Here is a 24,729-nt window from a genome sequence, read left to right as displayed (position 1 = left end):
CTTATTTCCTCATCATCTCTGCATCAGGCTTTCAGTAGCAGCAGCTGGTGCAGTCCTCAAAAGTCCTTCACTGGTAATTATTGAGCAAGAGAGGACCCCTTTCATTCCAATCTGCCTTTCCCCATTCGGCCTGGAGATTTGAGCCAGTGCCCTCCCTTGCCAGGTGTACCCTCCTCTGACCTTAAAGCTATACTGCTCCATCTTAAGAGAGCCACAGAGGAAGAAGTAAGGATGAGGGAGGGAAGATAGAAACAATAGGGAGGACTGCGTGAGGAGAGAGTGTCTCCTGAGGGCTATCGCTTGTGATGCTGACACACACAATACGTGACATCACCACTAACACATGCACGCACGCCCATGTAGAGTGACTTATCAACACACCCTGACCTGATTACACAATAGAGATGCATGTGTGCAGGCAGATACAGTATGCATAAATATCTATACATATTTACATATATACTATGTAAATATATTTATGATGTAACTACTTCACATAAACAATTTAAATTCAGACAAACAGATAATTTTTAGAGATGTGTAACAAGCATAGAGACACTGTACAGGACACCAATGCTAATAATATGCAAATGAAAGCCTTCATGCACTGCCAATTGGTTGACTCTGTCTTGTATGAAAATGTGAAAGTGAAGTTAAACAGAATATTTAGATATATGGAAATGTTATGGAATGTCAGTTTACTGAACTGTTTTAATAATACTGAATTAAACCACTTCTCAGTACTACACACACGCACAAATACTCACAACATGTGGTTTGAGTGGAGCACATAATACATACTTCTAATTGATAGGGTTTGTCTGTTCCTGGCACTGAGGGCAGATTGTTACCGCAGCGCTTTAGGGTAGGTTGTTACCACAGCGACAAGCACGCTACTACAAAACCCTTGACCTGTACGCTGACTAGATTATACCTGAGAGAGACAGAGGGGGGAGGAGGGAGACAGAGAGAAATAATGGGAGACTTTTAGAAATAAAAGAAAATCAGAGATACAAGAGAAGAAATAGGAAAAAAATGGAAAAATGGCCTCATAAGTGATGATCTGGTATATAAAATTGTACAAATAAAGCAGATAAACTGAATAAATAAATAATATGAATGGGGAAAGGAAGCACTAAAATTGGAAGGACTGTTAGAAAGAGGGTGAAGGGTGAGATCAGGGGAAAGATGCCATGAGCATTTATTTTTAGTTATATCAAAGTATTTCTCTCTACTCCACACTAAGAACATGGCAGAGGAAAAAAAAGACTAATACTGAATATCAGAGAGAGCAATGAGATGTGATAAAGTGGAAAGATTTCAATAAAAGAAGAGATGTATTAACTACACAGTGGTTGAAGTTGGTTTGTACCATACAGACTGTACATAAAATGTTACATGATTTTTTTCTCCCTATTTTATTGCAGCAGTATTTTGCAGTGCCATGCAACACAGCATTTGCAGGATTTTTCTGTTAAATTCAACGTGTTGATAGTGTTAACTGCAATCTACAACATAGGACTAAAGGAATGTGATAACTGGGGAAAGAAAGAGAAACTACAATCCCGAGCTCCACTTATGTTGGTCGACTAAATATTCAAAACTGCAATATATTCAGGCAGGGACAAACTACAGGCACTGACATTTTGGATGCTCATAGATGTACAGACACTAATAGGCAGCCTAACCTGGGATCGTACCATACCAAACATTCAGGCATAACAAATATACACTTAATAATAATGTTCTGATTTTTACATTTAAAGTGGGGCAGATTTATGTTTTTTGGAAATACTGTACAACTCTGGAGGTTGTAAAAAGTATTTCAGTCATCATATACTGCCTTTCAAGTCTGTGTACATATCACCATAAATGTTGTACACAATATACAATGTCCCTAACAGCTTCCTATTCATCTTGTGACCAATTCAGAGTAGCTTGTAAGTAAACCTTACAGCCCATTTTAAAACTAGTCTGATTTTGGCAAAATGTAACAAAATATTACTACAGCAGTAGTTGCAGTCTTGGTTTGGGTCCCAAGGCAGACATTGATACAGTACCTGGAAGTTGTCCTTGCCAGACTAAATCCTTTTTGTCACCTCCAAAATGGGATCCTCGTCAATGCAAATATGTTTTTCAAAGCCTATAAAATCCACAAATGGGGAAGAGTTAACCAGTGGAGTGGAGCTTAAAAAAAAATTAAACAACCACGAGAAAGCCTGTTGGTTTTATGTAACAGATATTTTATCAATATGACAGGGCAAAATGAATCCATCTGGTGGTTGCACCTACGCACACATAGACAGTCAGGCAAAGACAAAAAAAAACCACATTCAGATGTTTGTCGCTGTGCTCATGTTTAACCTTTCATGTTTCCTCTGTTCTTTTTCTTCCTCCTTATTTCTTCTCCATTGTTCTTCTTTCCTCCACTACAGTTTCAGAACCCGTATGCATACTCACCTCCGTTCCGCTTTGGGACTGTTCCAAACGGATCCACTGAGAGGAACATCAGGAAGAACTACCCTGCCATGCACCAGTACATGGTGAAATACCATCAAACTGGAGTCCAAGATGCACTTGTGAGCCTCAAAACTGGGTACGGAAACCCTGTGTGTGTACATGTATATATATGCATGTTTGTGAGTAAGAGTGCTAATTTCTCACTAATGCAAATGAGTCATGGAAATGCTACAGTGTGTGTGTGCATGTGTGTGTGGGCACCTATACCGACACAGAATGTGTAGTTTTGTGTGTAATTGCATGTCTGAGAGTGTACTTGCTGTCACATGTGTGAGTGTGTGTGTGTGAGTGTGTGTGTGTGTATGTGTGTGTGTGTGTGTGTGTTTGTGTCTGTGTGTGACAGCTCCTCTGAGACTGGGAATGAATGGGCTTCCTCATTGGGAACAGCAGGAGCTATTTTTAGCACTGGTCTCTATAATGGGACTGGTGGTGTGTGCGTGAGGGGCGGGGGGGGTTGAGGGAGGTAGGGTGTTGAGGTGATATCACAAAGCTAACCAAGGACAAATTGAAAGAGTGGAACGATTTGAGAGGGTTGGATGGATAGAAAAGTGGAGGTAAAGACTGTGAAAAGAAAAGGAAAGAGGAGAGAGGCAGAGGGGTGACTCTCATCACACCATCACCTGGGAAAAAGAGGAAAGGGGGCGGGGTAGGAGGCCAAGGGCAACATGTCTGATTGGAGGGAATGAGGGAAGGGTGGAGGGCAGGAGGATGGGGCCAAGAGACTAGAGAAAAAGAAAGTGGTAATGGAATGAAAAACGGGGGGTGGTGGGGGGGGCAGAAAAAGAAGAAAGGGGAAATTGAGGAGATAGGGGAATGGGAAGGGAGACAGGTATGGGGCTGGAAAGAAAGGGGGAAATGTACATCAAGGAATAGAGAGATGGGAGGGAACAAGAAAAGAAGACTGAAAAAAATCTGAGGTAAAGGACAAAAGGTTGATGAGGTGATATGACAAGAAGTTATTTCTGGTTGGTTAATGGCAATGGGGTGGGATCCAATCCGACTGCTCAGCTCAAAGGACAGGCCAACCCGCGGGGACAGAGGAGATAAAGAAAAACAAATACACACACAACAAATATGAGGAGATAATTTATGATCCATGATTTTTATGCAGTTATGTCTTCAGCTCATCCATAAGTCATAAGTAAACTGGATGTAAACACGCTAGACATCACAGCTTAAACCACTCCAGCATGTATAATACTCTGAGTCGCTCTCATCTGTGCTGTCATATTAACATGCAGCACATGGAAACACTCACACTCAAATATACATACCTCTGTAAACTAATACTACATGCACACAAACAAAATTCTTGCATGTATATCTGTACACAAACAGCAGACTTGCAGGTGTGTGCAGTCAGTAATACCCTCATTGATAATTCTATTCTGTGGTATTAGCAGATGAGCAACACTGCAGTGTTCAGCTGTTTAAGGCTCGATGGCTGGATTAGCTCTGATCACACATAATTCTGACAGGCTTTACACACAAAATCTGTTACAGCCACGAGAACCAAAACTATGCACAGGGGAGTTGAATTGATTTGATCATATTTTGTAGCCCAGATCACTCACATTTACAGCAAAGTTTTAAAGGATATAAACATATTCATTAATTATTTTCTAAACATGTAAGTATTGCATTCATTTCTGTTAAGTAAAAAATGCATTATGCCAACAGGCTTTCAAATTCAAACTGACAAGAGAGCTGCATCACAAACAAAAACTCTTAGTTCATTTTAATGAGACCATAGTGCAGCCAGAGTCTCAAAGCAGAGGGCTCTGGCAAAAAAACACAGGATCATCCAGAAAACAAAGTTTTCATTACAGCAAAAGCACACTACAGGTAGAATGCCTTGCTTCATGTACCACATGGGACTGTACAAATTCCAATTTTTAACATGCAAGTGGATGCAGATATAGAGGGGTCAGGTGCTGCACAAGTAGTGACCTTGAACCAGAACGTTGTACATGTCCTTGTTTGTATGTTGTTGTAGCAAACTATAATTGTTTGTATCTTCCTAGCTATCTTATTCAAGTCTATGTATATCGGGACTGAGTTATCTCTGATGATTCCATGGACCTTGTTCACGGTCGCCCAGCGTTTATATGAAACTCACCAAACTTTTGTGGGTAGAATCTAATATTCTTGGGAATTTCTACTACAACACCGACAATCTGATGATCACTCAGTCATTCAGGATTGTAAAGATAACATCTTTCACAACAAGATCCAAAATGTGGATAAATTCTTTAAAGTGCAGAAGTGTGTCAGAAGGGGAAGAATGACATAGAGTTTGGAATGACTGAAACTCAGACGTATTCCCCTGCCTACTATAGTGCTGGCTAACGTGTAATCAATATAAAACAAGACTTATGAGATTCAAGACAACACAATCCACATCCAGAAATTCAAGTACACATGCCTTATGGCCTTCACGGAGACCTGGCTTACAGCTGAGGACACAGACTGCGACCTGACGATCAGCTTTGGTGCACCCATCAGACGGGACAGAGGTGCATATACCACCGGGAAATCTCAAGGAGGAGGGGTCTGCCTGTATGTCAACCAGTGGTGGTACACAATCATCCCTGTCAGAGAGACCATGTGTACAGCTGACATTGAGCTACTATCAATGTCTGTTCGCCCTTCCTACCTAGCCTGTGAGTTCCCCCAAATTTTCAACACCATTTACAAAGTAACACAGAAACTGCAATCCATGTGCCCCAATGCCCCCAGCCTCATTCTTGGTGGTTTTAATCACTGTAATCTAAAATCCATGAGCAGCGCCTTGCAGTACAACACATGCCCTACTAGACATGAAAAGACTTTAGACCTCTGCTATGGTTCTGTTAAAGGAGCATATATATGTCTGTAGCTCTCCCCCTGCTTTGCTCCTCTGACCATAATATGATCCACCTCTTGCTGACATATCAGGCTCTGTTGAAGAGAGGGAAGATCTTGTCTAGAAAGGTTAAGGTCTCAACTGAAAGTGCTACTGCTGAACTACAGTACAGGGATGTCCGGACTGCACTGATTGGACAGTTTTTGTGTGATATTGATGAGATGGTTGATGTTGTGTCTAGTCATATTTGCCACTGTGAGGACATTATTATCCCAACTAAGCATGTAAAAGTGTTTCCAAATAACAAACTGTGGCTATCTAATTCAATGAAAGACACATTATAGAGAGAAGAAAGAAACACGTGACTTTCTTATATGGATCTGTTACTATCCACTATCTACTATCCATAGAGCAGCAAAAGGTCCTCCAACTCTGGAAGGAGTCCATCATAGTACCTGTTCCAAAGAACAAATCCCCCAAAGAGCTCAGTGACCTCAGATGAGTAGCACTTACCTCACTAGTCATGAAGTCATTTGAGAGGCTGATTAGGTAACAGCTAGTTAAGAGGGGTTGAGGGGTTACTAGACCCTATGCAGTTTGCCTATGGAACCAACATCTCATGGGCCTATTGTTGATGACTTTGCACACTGGTGTAATGATCATTTTCTGAGGCTGAATATTACTACAACAAATGACATGGCTATTGACTTTAGAAGATCAGCATCACTCCCACCCTCCCAGACAGTCGTCAGGGAGTAGATATAGTTGAGAGCTAAAAGTATCTTGGCACAATCATTGACAAGAAACTTAACTTTGATTTGAACACTGCGGCAATCTGTAAGAAAGGCCAGGAAAGACTGTATTTCCTACGGAGGCTCAATGTCTTTGATGTTGCCCGTAAATTAATGGTGCTATTTTATAGATCTTTCATTGAGTCAGTTTTTCAGAGTAAATGGTGCCTTGCCAAAGCATCTTCCATTGGAGCACCACAAGGATGTGTTCTTTCCCCTTTACCTTTCATCCTCTACGCCAATGATTGTAGGAGTTGGTATAGTGATAGACACATCCTTAAAATTGCAGATGACACTGTTATCATCAGTCTACTCCAAGATGGAGAGACATCTCATGGGCCTATTGTCGATGACTTTGTACACTGGTGTGATGATCACTTTCTGAGGCTGAATATTACTAAAACAAATGACATGGCCATTGACTTTAGAAGATCAGCATTACTCCCACCCTCCCAGACAGTTGTCAGGGAGTAGACATATTTCAATTTAGTTCAATTCAATGGTGTTATTTTATAGATCTGTCATTGAGTCAGTTTTAACCTTTTCACTGGGATCCTGGTATGGCAACCTGAATGTCCAATACAAAAAAGACTAGGCAACATTGTTAAGGTGGCCAGCAAGATCACTGGCAAGCAGTAGTCCTCCTTGTCAGACATCTTTTATCGCAAGGTCTTAAAGAAGGCAGGCATTTGATCTTCTCCCTTCAGAGGTACAAGATTCCCAGGGCAAAGTGCAATAGATTTCAATTTTCCTTTGTCCCTTGTGCAATACGCATGCTTAACTTGCACAAAAGGTAATTGTTACCTTGCACTTATGCACTTTTTGCTCACACTTAGCACACATAGTACTTTATCGTATCCAATCCTATACAAGATCCATCTTCTTACAGATTTTATTGTTATACTGTTATGTGTGTACTATCCTATACAAAACCAATCTTTTATTGATTTTATTGTTATACTGTTTGTGTGTATTGCCATTGTTTATCTGTGCTCTGCTGCAAACTGAACTTCCCCCAGTGGGACAATACTGAACTGAACTGAAGTGCCTTAACGCAAGATATTTTTGCATCTCATGAGCCTTGCTACTGGACTACCTGATTCATGTTTTATTTTCTGTCTGGTAATCTGAAGCAACACAGGTACAACAATGTATTTGCTTTGTTTTTTGAGACAGTACTGTTATGAGTTGTTAGACCTTACATGTTCTAACTGAAACTGAATTCTAGCCTTATAATCTTTATGTTTTAGCATTTAAAATTGTGATTTTGGAACAATTTTATACATCAATTTCCATCAATCAATCAATTTAACAAAAAGTTTCTATTTGGGCACAATTTCACACTGTGACCAACATATTTCCCAGTTAAAGTTATTCTGGATTGGAATTTATAATGCAGTCCTGCTAAAATGTTACTCTGCTTTGGGGTCTAGATACTTGTACAGTAGTTCAATGACAGGTCATGTACTGTGCTGAAAGGTTGCCCTGTAGTGCTGCAAAATAAGATTCAGAGTCATGCAAAATGGTCATTTTGCAGTATTTAAGATGACACTCAAAGGTACAGATGGGAAATGGCAAGAAAATCTGGGCTGCTACATTTTATTCACCCAAATAAAGGTGTGACAGATCAGTGATGGCTGAATCCTCCTCCAAGCCATTAGAGCTACAGTTTGGCTAGCATCTACAAACATGCACGCTCAAATCCAAGCTCACAGACATGCACCAGTGCACAGTCACATCTGCACAATCACACATATACTCAAGTGTAAATACACACATGCCTGGTTCCCCACATGTTTGGATACACAGCGTGTGGATGGAGCCAGTGCTGGGTTAAGCTAATTACACAGCTAAACTATCGGCTGTGAGCCTCCGTTAGAGGGCTGGATCTGACATTCAGTAAATGCCAGCCAGTCACTGCAGTATTAGCAGGGCTCTCTGTATGTGTGTGTGTGTGTGTGTGTGTGTGTGTGTGTGTGTGTGCACTGAGAGAGTGAGAGAGCAGCCATTTGTGACGGCATCAGTTACATTGAAAATGTCAGTCTGAGTCTGGGATCTTTTACGTTCCACTTTGCAACCTGCTTATTTGTGTGTCTGTGTGTGTGTCTGTGTGTGTGGACAGAGGCAGAAAGAGAGAGAGACAGTGTAAATGTTTGTGTCTGTCTAAAGTTTGTTTGGGTCGTCCATGTGCCTCCAAGGTCCTATCATCAGTGAAGCGTGCTGTATTGAACCGCAGCCACTCCCCACTGTGTCCTCTGTGTATTTGGTTACGCTTGGATTGCTGTCCTATTGGAGATGATTTAACACTTTAGAATTGATCCGCAAACAACACATTCTGAAAAATAAGCCCCTCGTCTGCTTTCTGTCTCCTCCTGTGCACTTCTCACTCATTCTCTTTAAAAAATTTGAAACCCCTCACGCTTCGTCTTCATCCCCTCCCTTTGTCTGTTTTCCTCTGTCTCTCTCCTCTGTTCTGTTTTTTCTCCTTCTTTGCAGTAAACTGGATGCCTTCATCTATGATGCTGCAGTGTTGAACTACATGGCTGGCAGAGATGAGGGATGTAAGCTGGTGACCATTGGAAGCGGGTAACTAAACCTTTAATTCTTTAAAAAGACACTTTCAGTGTGGATTGTCTTCACTTCATGGTGGGTCTTTTTTTAACTTTATAATGCACAGTTAGACTCTAAAATTGCTTATTTGTTTGACATAGTTTTGTGCCATCCCACATTAAATATCAGAATTTTGAATATAAGCATCAGTAAGCTGTTACAGATGTTGGAAACAAATTGCAGTCTGGCGATTTGTTTCCAACTTGTGTAACAGCCAGACATCAGTATGTGCTTCTTGTTCACTTTACATTCCCACATTTTAACAAAATGCTCTTTTGTTTCCTTAGAAGAGAACAGAGACCAATGTCTTCAGGTAGTAGTGCAGTTATGTGGCGCCACCTGAGCTCAAGTGACATTTTTCGCACATGGAACCAAATGAATCAGAGTAATCAGTCCAGTGTTTTAAAGTTGGATCAAACAGGTGTACACATGAACATTAACTCTGGTTTCTCACTACCTACAGAATAACAGCTCATCTCTTCATTTGGACTTCCAAAACATTTTAATTCTCATTAAAATATAATAATTTAATACAAATTTTAATTAAATTTTGAGAAGAAATGGGTAGCATTCCCTTCACACTAAAAGTGGATAAATAGGAGACACCTGGATTAAAAATATAAAGGTAAAATGGTATTCATATGATGACTGTAACTATTTGGAAAAAGAGATTATTTAAGGCCAGAGACTAGGACGGTTGGTCATTAGGCTCAGCCAAAAGTTATTCTTAAGATGATTTTTTTTAAGGTGATTTTTATTAAATAAATGTGACCTCAATTTCCACTTCATGACATTTGTATGTATCATTATGCATTAGGTATCTGCTTAAAGATATTTTAATCACAGTGATGCCATCTGGAGCAATAAAGGTTAAAATATTTGTTTAAAGGTTAAAATATGTGTTTTGTGTGTGTGTGTGTGTGTGTGTGTGTGTGTGTGTGTGTTTGTTTGTGTGTGTGATTTGGCGCGCCTGTGTTCAGGTACATTTTTGCTACCACTGGTTACGGCATTGCTCTACAGAAAGGCTCCTACTGGAAACGACAGGTGGATCTGGCTATTCTGGCCATCATCGGAGATGGTGAGAAACACTCTCACACAGCATTCTCATACACATATTCAAAGTGCATGACACTATCCAACGAAGGCAAAAGGTTACATCGTTCCTTGCCAACATTATAATTCATGCACATGTACACACACACTGTCTCTTGCTCACACACATATCCCTACTGCCTTGGCTGCTGACAGCACAAAGGGAAAGCAATGAAGTATAAATAGTCCTTTGATGTTATTCTGGACACAAAAGGCTGCTCTAAACAGAGGGCAGAGTGTGTAAGTTATTCTAATATATTCCTCTCTGCAGCACCAGGTCTGTGTATGTGTGCATGTTTGTGCATGTGTGTATGCATTACTCTATCTGAATCACCACATTCCTTTATTACAGTAGCCTCAGAAGTTCTTACATAAACAATTTCCTCCTGTGAAACAGAGAGAAAGAGAGACAGCTCGAGCTTTTAGTGACAGATTCATTTACATTTTACATCGAAAGCATTTTGCTGATGCAAGTGTTCACAGCCACTCACATTAAGTGCACTGAAGTTGATTAAATGAACATTGGTGTCATAATAATCCTCTCTAACCAAATCTTATCAGGCTGCAGAGCATGGAGGCCTCACTCCACCATATTTCATTGCTGGGTAATTTTTAACAAAAATCAAGCTCAGTGTTTTTGTTTTTCATTGTCTTCTTCTCCCTATTATTAATCCCAGATATTATTTTTTATACTTGTAGCTTGTAACTTGAGTTATCCATTGTAAATATAGATTGGAGATACTTAAAAAAAGAGATGGCTGGGGAGAAAGAGATAAAAGAAATGCACAGAGTCTGTGACAGAGGTAGAGAGAGAGGAAACAGATGGAGGTAAAAGAGATGCGAGATACAGAAGAACATAGAGACAGTATGTGTGTGTGATGTCCAGATAGAGGTCAAAGACAGGATAAGGCAACATTGAGCATGGGATGAGATGAGAGGAAGACAAGGAAAGAGTGTATGTCAGGTAGAGAGAAATGGGGAGTGAGAGGAGCACCGGTCCTTGATAGATGACAGTGACTCAGTGTCTTGGCAGATGCTACTTGATCAGATAGACACAATGTGGGTAAAGAACATATGGCTTTTCGTGGACAGAGAGGTGACAGAGTGAAGATGTGTTCAGGGAAGAATGAAGGGAGGTGAAGAACAAACAGATGAAGAGACAGACAGAACAGACTGCCTGGGAACACATGAAATGGCACAGACATAGCGGAGGTAGTTGTAGGCCACCATATCTATTTGAGGGTTAAAAAAAATCTTAAATTTGTTCAAAATATACATTTAATGAGACAGTTAAGTATATGGTCCTATTCTGTTGTTGTTCCAAAAATTGTGGTCACTGCACTTCCTAATTTAAGACAGCACATTCCTGATCAAATGTATTCAACTTTGACGAGCAACAGTAGCCCGAATGCATGAATCCTTAGAGTGTAGCAAGATTATAATCTGTCAGACTTAAATATCATCCAGTTAGGGTCAGCAACTATCCGTGCTCAACCATTTATGAGCTTGAGTTATTTCAGTGCAGATAGCAACCTGAACAAACTTACATTAAGTGAATGTCCTAAACCGGAATTGGTTTTCTACAATATTTGTGATTCATCATCAGTGATGAAAGAAGTACACAGATCATTTACCACTTAAGTAAAAGTACCAATACAGCAATGTAAAAATACTCCATCACAAGTAAAAGTCCTTAAAAGTACATCAATGTGAAAGTACATTAATATTAGCAGCAAAATGTAGTTAACGTATTAAAGTAAAAGTACAGGTTTGGTCCCTCTGACTGATATATTATTATACAGTATATGTCATCCTTAGAATATAAATACTGAAGCATTAGTGTGTAAGCAGTTTGCTGTTGTAGCTGCTGGTAATAATACATTTATTTAAATTTTTCATTCATAGTGAAACTCAAAGTGCTGCAGTATTAATATCATAGAACACATAACATAAAGAGAATAGTAAGAAAGTAAGGAAAGGTTTTTAGGCCATTTTTAAAAGAGACCAGAGTCTGTGCTGCCCTCAGATGGTTAGGAAGGCTGTTCCACAAGCATAGTGCAGTAGAGTAGAAGACTCAATCCCCTGTGGTGCAGAGCTTAGTACTGGGGGTCAGGAGGAGCAAGCTGCTGGCAGATCTGAGGGTGCGGGTGAAGGTTTGTGGTATGATCAGTTCCTGTAGGTAGGGGAGGTGCATGTCTGTTCGGATTTGTATGTGAGTAGCAGGACTTTGTAGTCAATCCTGGAGGAGACAGGGAGCCAGTGCAATGAAAACAGAATTGGTGTTATATGTTCGTGTTTTCGCACTCTCATTAGGATCCTGGCAGGGCAATTCTAAATGTACTGGAGCTTCTGGATGCTCCTGCCAGGGATCTCAGTGAAGAGTGCATTGCAGTAGTGCAGTCTTGAGGAGATAAAAGCATGGACAAGTGTTTTTGTGTGTGTTTTTGAGATAGTAGAAAGAGGTTTTGCATAAATGTCTTACATGGTCATCAAAAGTCAGCTGAGAGTCAAACCTAACACCATAATTAGTGACTGAGGAGGAAAGGGAGATGTCCTGGCTGTCAAAGGAGAGATGGATAATGGGGGATGACTGGTGTGGAGTAAAGAGAGCTTCAGTCAATGTGTGCTCATCCAGGCCTTTATCTCCTTAAGACAGGTGTCGAGGCGTGACAGAAGGCCTTGAGGTAGTTTTGATGTACAGCTGGTTATCATCAGCATAGCAATGAAAAGACATCCCATGTGTGCTGATGACACGTCCAAGGGGGAGCATGTAGAGGGTAAACAGGATGGGGCTGAGAACCGATCCTTGCAGAACATCACAGGTGACAGGGAGCGATCTAGACCTGCATCCTACCAGTGAGACATACTCGGTCCTACCAAAAAAGTAGGACTGAAACCACTTAAGCACAGAGACTGACAGTCCAGTGGTGGTGTGGAGGTGTTCTAAGAGTAGAGTGTGATCCACAGTGTCAAACAGCACTCAGGTCAAGGAGAATCAGGAGGGAAGGGGACACTGCATCAACTGCCAAGAACCTCTGGGTCCAGGGGGGGCTTCTTGAGGAGGGGGTAGATGGCTGTGACCTTGCGGGCAGATGGAACACTACCAGTTTGAAGGGAGAGGTTGACAGTTTGGGTGAGAGCAGAGCTGTGAGAATGGAGTCCAGGGCACAAGTATAGGGTTTCATCTTCCTGAGGATTTCCTCTATGTAGTTCTGTCTGATGCCAGTATAATGAAGTAGAGAAGGCGAGCTCCCAGACATAGGGTTGATGACATGAGGAGGCAGGACATCAGAGAATGGATGTTGTTGACCTTGGCTCTGAAAAAGTCAATGAAGCTGTTACATCGCTCTTCTGTTGCCTCAATTGGGGAAGATGTTTGTGGCTTCAGGAGATTATTTATGGTGGAAAAAAAATGCTTAGGGTTGCCAGGACGTTATAAATTAGGTTTGAGTAGAACTGTGACTGAGCATCTTTGAGGGACTTTGAGTAAGTTCGTACAAGGCCAGTTTGTGGACAGTGAGCCCAGAGCATCTGAAGGACACATCCAGTTCCAAAAAAGAATTTGATGCTTAGGTTAAGTAGGGGGTGACAAGAATGTCAAATCCATTGTGACCACCTTGTGGTCTGACCAGATCATAGACCTGTAGGTTATTGATGGGGGCAGAGTCAGGGATGGCCAGGTCAAGTGTGTGCCCCCTGGTGTGAGTAGGGACATCAACATGCTGCTTCAGGCCAAGACACTCAGTCACACTCAGGAACTCCACTGCAAAATGACAGGAGAGGTTGTCGACATAACAACAATGACAATGTTGGTTGACATGGAGCAGAGTGAGGTGAGGAGGTTGTGTATCTCAGGGAGGGAAGACGAGTTTGGTTTGGGGGAGAAGTAGATGAGAAGTCTTGTCATGGAATATTGAGATTTTCATTTTTTCTGCTGATTTTTTCCATGTAGCTATAGTCAGGGAGGCAGGCCTCATTAAGCACAGAGTATTGTCCTGGTTTATGCCAGGTTTCAGTAAGACACATGAAATCAAGCCCCTTGTCCAAGATGTGGTCATGTATGAGGAGGGATTTATTGGTGAGAGTCTGTGCATTAAATAGTTCCATGGTGGCAGGAGACAGAGCTGAGGATGGAAGTCTCTGCAAACTCCGCAGTACACTGTGATCCACTCCATATTTTGACTCTCGCTTGGTAAAGGGTAGTCTCGCAATGTTTCCAACGATGACACCCAAATTTGTTTTGCTTCTGTATCCTACATTGAAATCACAGTGCGAGCCTCTATGGATGTAACATATTCTTGGCAGCAGGTTAAAAACTCAGCTAGTTTGAACTACTTTATATACAGTTAGCTAGTTCAGTCCAGTGGTTCCTAACCTAGGGGTCAGGCCCCTCCAAAGGGTCACCGGATAAATCTGAGGGGTTGTGAGATGATTAATGGGAGATGAAAGAAGAAAAAAGTTCTGATACACAAATCTGTTTTCAGTATTTGGACTTTCTTCTACTGTTTGATTTTTGGGGAAATATTGGATCATTTGAACATTTACTGAAATCAAACCATGTGAGACATTTAGATTATTTGGTGACTATTTGGTGGAGTCGATAACAATTCATCTGAAATGTTACCTTGACTAGATAATGCTTTTTGTAAGACATCAAAAGCCCAAAAGGGTTGGAGACCACTGGTTTAATCTTTAACAATGTGTTGTATTTTAAAAGCTTGTTATATTGTCCATTGTGTCAAAGCTTCATCTGAAAACTAGTAACAAGTATCTCAAAATTGTACTGAAGTACAGCACTTGAGTAAATGCACTTAGTTACTTTCCAGCACTGTTCATCATAATGTAATTAACAAGGCAGTTTCTTAAATCAAATGGTTTCTTTCTTCAAGTCCTTGATGCTTCAAACTAAAACATTTTTAAAAGCCCTACTAGTGTGGTTGAAACTTGTGCAGACTTGTGTTCCTTTGTTCCAACTGACTGCTCACCAGACTATTGCTTGAGAAGAAAAGAGAACAAAATTTGAATTTCATCAATACTTTCCCCTGGAGTCAGAGCAACAGTGCAAGCAGTAGCAGCTCCCAACAGCTTTTCCCTTGAATGCACTTGATTTTTTAAAAAACGAGACCAAGTGACCTGTTGATACTTAAAGATCTAATTTATCTTTGTTCTCTTCTGCAGCCAATTCCGAGCATGTCATAGCGTCATATTAAAAACATGGCTATATACCGTGGCTACATTGATTCATGTGTTCTAAATCTAACAGGTGACAAATTCTTCTCAATTGTCCCAAAGGGTTAATGATGTCTTAGTGAGTCTGCACCCCCAAGACATCTAGCTAAACACCACCATGATATTTGTCTTTCCTCACTAGCAGCCTTAGTTATCCAGCACTGAATGACACAGATTGGATTAGCCATGCGCCAAATGTCACAGAGAAAGCCAGAGAGGGAGGGGGAACAGAGGGAAGGGAACACAGAGTGAGGACTGAGAAAAGATAAGGTCTTTGTTGCTTTCTACCTTTCTTTCATTAACACTAAAACTTTGCCCTATCAGGCAACATGGACAGGACTGGAAGCCCAGCAGCTGATGATGCCAAAGAAATTTATTTTAAACATCACCCCCTACAAATGAAAAACCCTAACCCAAAAATAAGCTATATGTTAAGTTATATATTCAACCATCAAATACCTTTAAATCACATCTCAAATAATGCAAATTAATGACAAATCTCAAGACACATTATCCTCCTTTTGGTGGAAAAGCCACTGAAATACAATCTGGAATACCATGTGACACTTACATCTGCCTTTAAACTAATACTAATGACATTATTTCTGGTTGCGTACCATCATTTATTTAAATCAAATAAACAATATTACAAACAATATATAGAATGCAAGTAGATCAAATTCTTTGTATATAACTTTTACAAGACAGTTTTAGGTTAATGTACAGTACAGTCAGCAGTATTTCTACAGTAACCGTAAATGTCTGTCTCATGAATTGCAGTATCAGGGTATTAGCTTGTATATTATGTCCCTTAAACCCTTAAAAAATCATTGGCCTAATGTATTTCAAACCCAGAAAAGGATTCAAGTCTCTCTCTTTCTTTTGCCTCTCAGGTGAAATGGAGGAACTAGAAGCACAGTGGCTGACAGGAATTTGCCATAATGAGAAGAACGAGGTGATGTCCAGTCAGCTAGATGTGGACAACATGGCGGGGGTCTTCTACATGCTTGCCACAGCCATGGGGCTCTCCCTCATCACCTTTGTCTCTGAGCATCTCTTCTACTGGAGGCTCAGATACTGCTTCACTGGTGTCTGCTCTGGCAAGCCGGGTCTTCTTTTCTCCATCAGTCGGGTAAGAATATGGATATGTGTAGGAGGTGTTTTCTTGCTTGTGCAGGCATGTTCTACATGCATTCTTTAGTCTATTTTTTGGTTTGGGAGAATAAAAAACTTGCTTAAGTTACAGTGTACAGAGATTTTTTTTTATCAAAAAAGACACACTTTGAAATAACATGGCCCAAGTCAGCTCACAAAAGCAGGCCACTGAGTGTGTGCAGTGCACATGTGAATATGTGGTTGTGTGATTATCTGGGCTTGGGGTAGTTTCTCTGGGTCAACAGTGGTCGTGTGCAAGGCTGTAAGGGCCAGTTAAGCACTAGATCTGAAGTGGGGCCTACTGCTGCATTATTAGGGTCAGACAGGCCTATATTAGTTCTATTTTCTATCAGCAGGGTAAGAGAGTGGAGCAAGCATGCACGCATACACAAGTGCAGAGAACAAGAGCTACTGCCAAACTAAGGAACTGAGAGAAACAAGGCAAAAGAGGGAGTGTTGTATAAAAGAGGATGAGAGGGAAGAATGGGGATGGAGATGGGAGGAGGAATCACGAGGCAGCCCTGCATATCGACTAAAAGAGATTGTGATTGCAGCATGTTTTGGGATGAAATCATGGCAACCTACGCTAAATCAATCTATTCTCTCTCATTCTGTTAAAAGGTCAGCATTCTCCCTCATTGTGTGTGAGAACAGAAGACATGGACGTGCATCCTTAAAAGCACTGCAGTGTCTCTGCACTATTTTTGAGCCAAGATGTGACTCGGTTTAAAAAGTTAACAGAGGGGGGTGGTAAAGAGGGAAAAACTTTTAGAGAGGATAAAGTGAGGTTCTTGAAAAAGAAAAGTTATTTCACAGCAATTCTCAAGAATGATTTAGGACAAAAGACATCCTTAATCTTGTGTTAATAAGCTCCATAAAATACGTGCTGAACCAAAAACCACTTTGAATTTATTTAAGTGATAAATATTACTAAATACTTTTTAAGGATGTATTTGTGAACTGGGAAATAGTGTGAGGAAAGAATTTACTTTTTGACTTTAGATATAGAATGGCATTAGTTTTAGACAACATATTGGCTGCTGTTGTTTGAATGTTAATCTACAAAAAAAACATTTTTCTTACCCTCCCTTACCCTCCTATTTATTGCTGTTCCTTTTCAATGAAAGTGTCACCTCTGAAGTGCCTCTAAAGGAGGCTTGGTGGATACAGTTATGAGAAATTTTGTAACCGGTTTCTTATATTTATCCTCAGGTCACTGTTGATTTGGGTTATTTAGTTTGGATGAATTCTAAAACACTGGTATTTTTGCAAAATACAGGTTTTCAGATGTAAAATGCAGCTGCGGTGTAAAATTGATGGAGCTGCCAAAGTTTCATTGCATTGCATCACATTTTGTCTGTGTCCTCTTTAGAAAATATACACTGGTTGTTCTCTGAGTTATGATGGACAGGGGATTGTGCTGGCAGTGCGGCTGGAGACTCGATTTAGCCTGGTTGACTTATATTCTAACAATGTTTTGTGTGTGTTTTGTTGCCTTGGTGTGTTTATGATTAATTCTGAAGTACTTCCTAAATTATTTTGTTGTTTTTACTGCAGCATCATCCTAAATCAATCATGCATGGTTTCTTAGAAGATTCATATCTTTAAAAAAAACAACTTTCTATCTTTTTTGAGGGTTGGAGTTTGATTTTCTTTGTAAACTGAGAAAGTATGTTTCAGAGAAAATGAAAATAAATCTAATTTAAGATAAGTAATCATTGTTTGTCTTTCTCCATTTCTTCCTCAATCTCTCTCTCTCTCATGTTCGATCCCCTTTCTCTCATTTCATGTTATCTCTGTCCCTTTCTCACTCTTCTCTTACTCTCACCTTTTCCCATTACCATTCCTCATTTTTTAAATTTTACTTTTCCCTCTTTCCCTCATCCATTCCACTTGTTCATCCATCTGTCTCCATGCAGGGAATCTGGAGTTGCATCCATGGAGTCCACATTGACATGAAGAAAAAGACAGATCTGGACTTTAGCCCCCAGGACAAAATGCTTAAGCTCATTAAGTCAGCCAAACAGATGACCAACATGTCTAACCTGAGTGGCTCCCGCATGAACTCACCCAAACGTGAGTTCATGCACTCAGCTGGCCCCATGATCATGGACATGATGGCAGAGAAGGGCAACTTCATCTATGCTGACAACCGAAGCTATGCTCCCAAAGATATGATCTATGGGGACACGGGTGACCTGCAGTCTTATCTTTCTAACCGCCACAAAGACCACCTTAACAACTACATTTTCCAGGGAGGCCAACATCCTCTGACCCTGAACGATGCTAATCCCAACACTGTGGAGGTGGCAGTGAGTGCTGATGCAGTCCAGACCAACGCCAAGCCACCCCGGACCCTGTGGAAGAAGTCTGTGGATACGCTCCGTTCAGCACCACCTGGACCCCCTCCTATGCCTGACATGCTGATGCCAGACCCACGAATGTCGATGAAGACACAGCGCTACCTCCCTGAGGACACAGCCCACTCTGACATCTCCGACTGCTCCAGCAGGGCAGCCTCCTACAAGGACCCAGAAAACAACAAGCACCTGAAGCCCAAGGACAACTTAAAAAAAAGATCGGTGACGTCAAAATACCCAAGGGACTGCAGTGAGGTGGAGCTGTCCTACTTAAAGACTAAGCAGGTCAGCAGCGGAACCAACCAAACCGGGAGAGGAGGAGGAGAGAAAATTTACACCATCGACTCCGACCGAGAGCTGAGTCTGCACTCAGACCCCATTCATTACCGCGAGAGTCGCGGACTTGCTGCTGACGATTTGGATTACCCTGAGATCTACTCTGACCACAGTGACAACTATAGGAAGTGTGAGCAGCCCATCATTCATCTGAACTCCTCACCCTTGCATCACACAGATTCAGATCTTCTACCAGACCCAACTTACTCTAAACACTATAACCTGAAAGACAAAAACCTTTCTCCACATGAATCCATTGATCGCTACAAACAGACACACTGCCGTTCCTGTTTGTCAAAAGTGACCGCTGGCTACCCACCAGGAGGGCAGTACCCCCCTACTGGATCTGCCTCTGCCTCAGCTTCTGCTACACGCTCACCTTATAATCGGTGTGAAGCATGCCTCCACTCAGCCAACCTGTATGACATTAGTGAGGACCAGCTTCTCACAGACCCCTTGGTTAGTCCCACCATGCACCACCAACAACAACAGCAGCAACCGGATGAAATGTTTGGCCTCTATTGGCCACAGACAGACGGGCCACATGTCCAGAAGAGAAATCGCTTGAGGCTGAGTCGTCAGCACTCCTTTGACAACATCATGCTAGAAAAGCCCAAGGATGTAGACCTGGGCCGACCGGCACGCAGTGTCAGCCTCAAGGAGAAGGATCGCTTCTTGGACTCCACATCTGACTCGCACTATGCCAACCTCTTTGGCATGCGTCCCTACTCCGGCAGACTGTTTGGCACCGGGTCCAAATCGATGCTGTTTAACCACAACCTGGAGGAGAGCAAGAGGAGCAAGTCCCTGTACCCGGCCCATGGCTCGGAAAACCCTTTCCTCAGCCACTCGTTGAGGGACGACACCAGCAGCAGACTGGTCCATGGGCGTAGCTCCTCTGATATTTACAAACAGCTGGCAGTGGCCTCGCCAGCAGCGGTCCTTGGAGCGGCCCCCATCAAAACACGCAACGATGCGAACAATCTCCGCTCTTCCGTTAAATCCACCACCTCATACTGCTCACGGGATGGGCGGATAGCTAATGACATGTACAATAAAGAGCATGTGATGCCTTACTCAACCAATAAGACTATTGCATACCCAGCCCCACGTGGCGTCCTAAACTCAGCCCAGTTCAGCAATAGACGGGTGTATAAAAAAATCCCCAGTCTGGAGTCAGATGTTTAGTTGATATAAGAAATAATGTGTTTTCTCCTCCTTACTCCTCTCTGGGTTTGTATTATAATTTATCAACTATGTTATCCACTAAGGGATGCCATAGCCACATGTTTTTCTTCTTCTCTTTGACATTGTAATCCAAAAGAACTCGTGCCCACTTGGGTATGACTGTACTACTACTACTCTCTTTGCCGATGATATCTTCATTTCTGTCCATTCTCTGCCATGTACCAATGAGTTGGCTGCATGGCCGACACTCTGCCATAAGGTATCCTGGTGTATAGGGGAGGGGCGTCATTACCCCCTGAGGTTTTTAAAAGGAGGTATGAAATGGCATATTCCCTGTGGTGGGACCAAGAAGGCCTAGTTACAGTAACAGAGGACTTGTACAAGAATTGTTGGGAAAGAGGCAGTTGATTTTTGATTGAAATGTGTGAGGAAGTAGTAAGGTGGATGGAAGAAATTATGGGAGAAAGAGGGAGAGAGGATAGAACCTCTTTTTCAAACCCTCCTCATCCCATTTTTCTTTTCCACCTCCATTGTCAAGCCTGGGGCTCACTAGTTGAGGAGAGGAGCCTGACAGGGAGAGCAGATGGGCACGTTTGATGTGGCGGCCAGACATGGAGGCGTCCCAGGAGGGCAGAGGCGTCACAGTGAGCTAGTCCAACGGTCTGCTGCTTGTTACTCTGACAAATATGGCCACCGAGACACCTGGCAGTGCAAGAGGAGAGAGAGGGAGAAAGGAGATGAGCGGCTAAATGGCACAGAGAGGAGCATCCAGTAGTTTTTGGCAGTTAGGTATTGGTGTGCTCAGTCAGAATTTGGTTTTTTGTGTTTAGCCCATGGTAAGGGACATGATAGTGATGGGAAGCTGAAAGTAATGTAGGTGCTATCAAAGAATAATGTTTACAGACTGACAGATAAAAGACAAACTGACAAAATGACTGATAGAAATGGACAGACAAGCAGGGAAACCTGAGGCAATTGATGGGCATTTCATTTGTGGCGCTGCACATAGAAAAATAATTGCAAAGTATTGCTTTTTTATTCTATTAAACTATAAGATTTATTAGGGATTCTGGCATCCGGATCCCCCTATGTAGGATTTTAGTGTTTGCTTATTTGGTAGCACAATAGCCATTAGTTTTAAAACCTCTTTCCCACAATTGCTTTTGAAAAAGCATAGCTTTCTGAAAAATACCATCAAGAGTGGTAGATTATTTTGCATGTGTCGATTTTTTTCTGTGTCAGAGAAGAGAAAATACACACATATACACTCTCAGACACATATTTTACATGTTTTTGAAAAGGGACTGTGTCTTGCCAGATATGGTGGATGGATACTTGTACAATCGAAACCTTGATCCTTGACCTTAGTAAATCAGTGTCATGCTGTGGCTCCTGCTGCAAAAGAGCAAGAGAATGGTGGAAGGGAAGACAGCAAAGAGGAGATAAACAAGGGAGAAAAGGATGAAATGACAACTGTGTCTACCACCGCCTTGTCTGAGTTGGGGAGGGGGTGGGCGCTGATGTGTGTTTGTCTTTTGACCTCCCTGCCACTGAGAAACAGGGTATTAGCTATAAAAAAACACGATTCCTTCCTTCTTTCCTCTTTCCTCCTTCCCTTCCTCGATCGACATGACACATCACTAGAGTGTTGGATAACTATAGAACTACTTTATTTTGGGTCTTTTTCGTAAAATTTAACTTTGGTTGGTTGGTACAGCAGTAGCAGTGCTATATAGTATCTAACCACAACAGTCTAAATAGGGATTGGGTTAACAATTCTTGATCATTGATTGCTGTTGATCCACAATCAACCAGGGTTCTTGAGGATCTGAAGACTACTTGAGATGGATCCCTTGTTTACCTTCATAGTGTTGTTGGGATGTGGGAAGGGGTGGGCGGGGCAAGATGAAGAGGGATGAAGCCGAGGAGGCTCCACTATTATGTGCTCATCAATCATGTATCCATCTTAGTGTGGAATAAGTCTCGTGTGTGCATGGCAGACCTTGGGTAAGCTTGAAGTTTTAAACAGAACATTTGGTTCCTAATCTGATTGTTTATGCATTTGTTTGTTTGTTTGTTTGTTTTTTTTGATAACACTTAGCAGAAAAGACTTGCACATGCACATACTTTCATGTACACGCGTGCCCACACAAACTTTTTTTGTAGCATTACACTGTACAAATTGTACAGTCAAAAGACAAAAAAAATCATGTAACCATCTCATTTGACTGATTGGTTTGCTTGATTGATTGGATTCACAAAGCCAAATTGTATCAAATAAAATACCTCAGGATGATTCTGTGCGTTTTGGGGGAGCTTCAACGGTAGCAACACGACAAGATGCGGCGCTGATCCTTTTTGTAGAAAAAAAAATCAAAACTGAAAAAAAGAAAAAGAACACCATGATTTATAGTGGCCGCAAAGCAGAATCAAACTTTTCTCCTCTTGATGTTTACCAGTCCAAGGTCTTCCAGTTCGGCTCTCTAACCGAACTCATGCAACCCAAGTAAAGAGAGAAGAAGAGGAAGAGAAGGAGGGATGGCGGTAGGGGGCTTAGATCTTTTTGCTCAGTGAGGGGTGTGTTATGTGCAGCTCCATTTCTTACTAAACTGAGCACCCTTAACAGAATGGAGGATGTTACTTAAACATCCAAAATCTGAAAAGCTACCCATATATGGAATACTCAAACGGGAATCTCTCTCTTTTCTCTTCATGGTTTTTAATGGCAGTCGATTGCATTAGTCACTGTGTTTCAATTGAAGCTCCATCTTTAACAACCACGGTCATATCACCCTTTTGTACTCTTGGAATACTACAGTGAACCTCTCCTTGTTTCCCAATCAGCTTACCCCAATGTTGACTGACAAGCAACATTTTGTCCTTTTTTTGCACCTATCTGCATATTTATTATTATTATTATCATATTTATCTCCACATGCTGCTTGCGTGAGCTGACAAGTGAACAATATGCACATGTAAAAATATCAAACGGCACCCTCGCGTTTTATGAACTCATGACGATTTGTTCTATTCTTTCTACTTTTACAGAACTGTCATGTAGACTGATGCTGTTTTATGTTCAAAAACACACACAAACACATACACATTCAGACACACCCTTGTGATGACAACCCTGCTCTTTTTAATGGCAAAAATGTATTTTAATTACATTTAATGATAAATAATGAGGTGATGGCATGCAACCCCAGATGTAACAATTTTAATGTTTTATGTTTCTTTTTTTTGTTTGTTTCTTTTGTTATGATGTTATGATCACTAATGCGTTGTAACCAGGTGTGAGTATATACATATTTGAGAGAAAAAAAATGATCTATGTTTAACACGATGAAGATGCTGCTGCCGTTTTGGGGGAGAAGGCGAGGACCTGACCCTAGTGCAACTTCCTCATTGGCTCACAGGTCATTATCAGGCCACGTTTTGCCCAGTGGGGTCGCGGGTCAGGGGTCAGGGCTTGGTTTGGTATGGCGGGACATCCTTGCTCTTCCTCCAATGGCAGGTGAGAATTACTGTATCACCAGCTCTGCTTCTCTCTTCCCTCTCCTTCATGTGTAGTCAGGACTTCAGATGTAAAGAAGATAAAAGAAAAAAAAAGCAACCCTCTACTTTGAGTCTGCTATCCCTCCAAAGATACGAGACCTCTTTCTTTATGGTTTGCTGTAAGAATAGAGCTTTTTTTTTTAAAACTAATACTTCCTCAAAGACTTTTAAGGAACTATTTTGAATATATTTAGAAATGACACCTGTATACATCGCTTGTAAATTCATACTGGAATACATCATCATGGAGAATTATAAATGATAAAGAGTAAAAACAATATTTTTTGTGTGAATTTCACAGGAGCTCTTCTGTACAGTGGCACTGTTTCTCTATCTCTCTCTCTTTCTATCTCTATCTCTCTCTCTCTCTCTCTCTCTGTAGAGCGACTAGAATAAAACTTCACCATTCACAAGGTTTGCTGTCCTGTCAAAATTCCCAATATACACACCAGGCTCATATCTACCTCACCATATATGGGAGTAACTGCTTTTGTCAGTTAATGCTGACAGATTCTTTTAGAGGAAATGAGAAAGAAAGGTGCTGGCTGATTTTCCATTGATTCCATTCATTTTTACATTTGAGGATGTTGCTTTTACTTTTGTCTCTCTGTTCAAGAAACAGAATCAGTACACATTCAGTAGGAAATGAGGTTTTTAACATGAAAGTCATACACTCAGAAGAAGGCCTACTGACTAAATGTCATTAAATGTCTTTTTGGCTATAGAGAATCTGATATTGTTCTATTAGTTGCATTTTAATAATTGAATTCTTGTAGCCATTTGATTCAGTCCAATTCTAATACAGGTAAGTTGTGTTTTCACAATTGCTGCAAAGCCAGAGAGGCAAGAACATGGATGAATAAAACAAATGTATTTAATATTAGATTAATTTATGTTTTTTTATTCTCCAATATACAGATTCATAAATATAAATGGCAACCCAGTCACAAACAGAAAGTAGATATTGGACGATTCTCAGTGACAACATTTTTGAATGTTCAGTGTCCATACGTATACATATACATATACATATACATATATATAT

The 24,729-nt window shown here is 41.2% G+C and overlaps 1 protein-coding gene across 3 annotated transcripts in view; it reads left to right on the top strand.

Annotated features, from left to right (window-relative positions):
- Positions 1 to 24,099, top strand: part of grin2aa (glutamate receptor, ionotropic, N-methyl D-aspartate 2A, a) — a 163,409-nt gene extending 139,310 nt beyond the window's left edge. For all 3 annotated transcript variants that reach the window (XM_044332028.1, XM_044332026.1, XM_044332025.1), the window contains 5 exons: positions 2,436 to 2,596; positions 8,653 to 8,742; positions 9,747 to 9,844; positions 15,981 to 16,219; positions 18,162 to 24,099. In XM_044332028.1, the coding sequence (XP_044187963.1) occupies positions 2,436 to 2,596; positions 8,653 to 8,742; positions 9,747 to 9,844; positions 15,981 to 16,219; positions 18,162 to 20,126 (2,553 nt within the window). In that variant the 3' untranslated portion in view covers positions 20,127 to 24,099. The remainder of the gene's footprint in view (positions 1 to 2,435; positions 2,597 to 8,652; positions 8,743 to 9,746; positions 9,845 to 15,980; positions 16,220 to 18,161) is intronic.
- The last annotated feature ends 630 nt before the right edge of the window (positions 24,100 to 24,729 follow it).

This window comes from Thunnus albacares, chromosome 17 (assembly GCF_914725855.1).
Source record: "Thunnus albacares chromosome 17, fThuAlb1.1, whole genome shotgun sequence".
Classification (NCBI taxonomy): Eukaryota; Metazoa; Chordata; class Actinopteri; order Scombriformes; family Scombridae; genus Thunnus; species Thunnus albacares.
The sequence above is the reverse complement of the archived record's forward strand: the minus strand, read 5'-3'. Positions and strand labels throughout refer to the sequence as shown.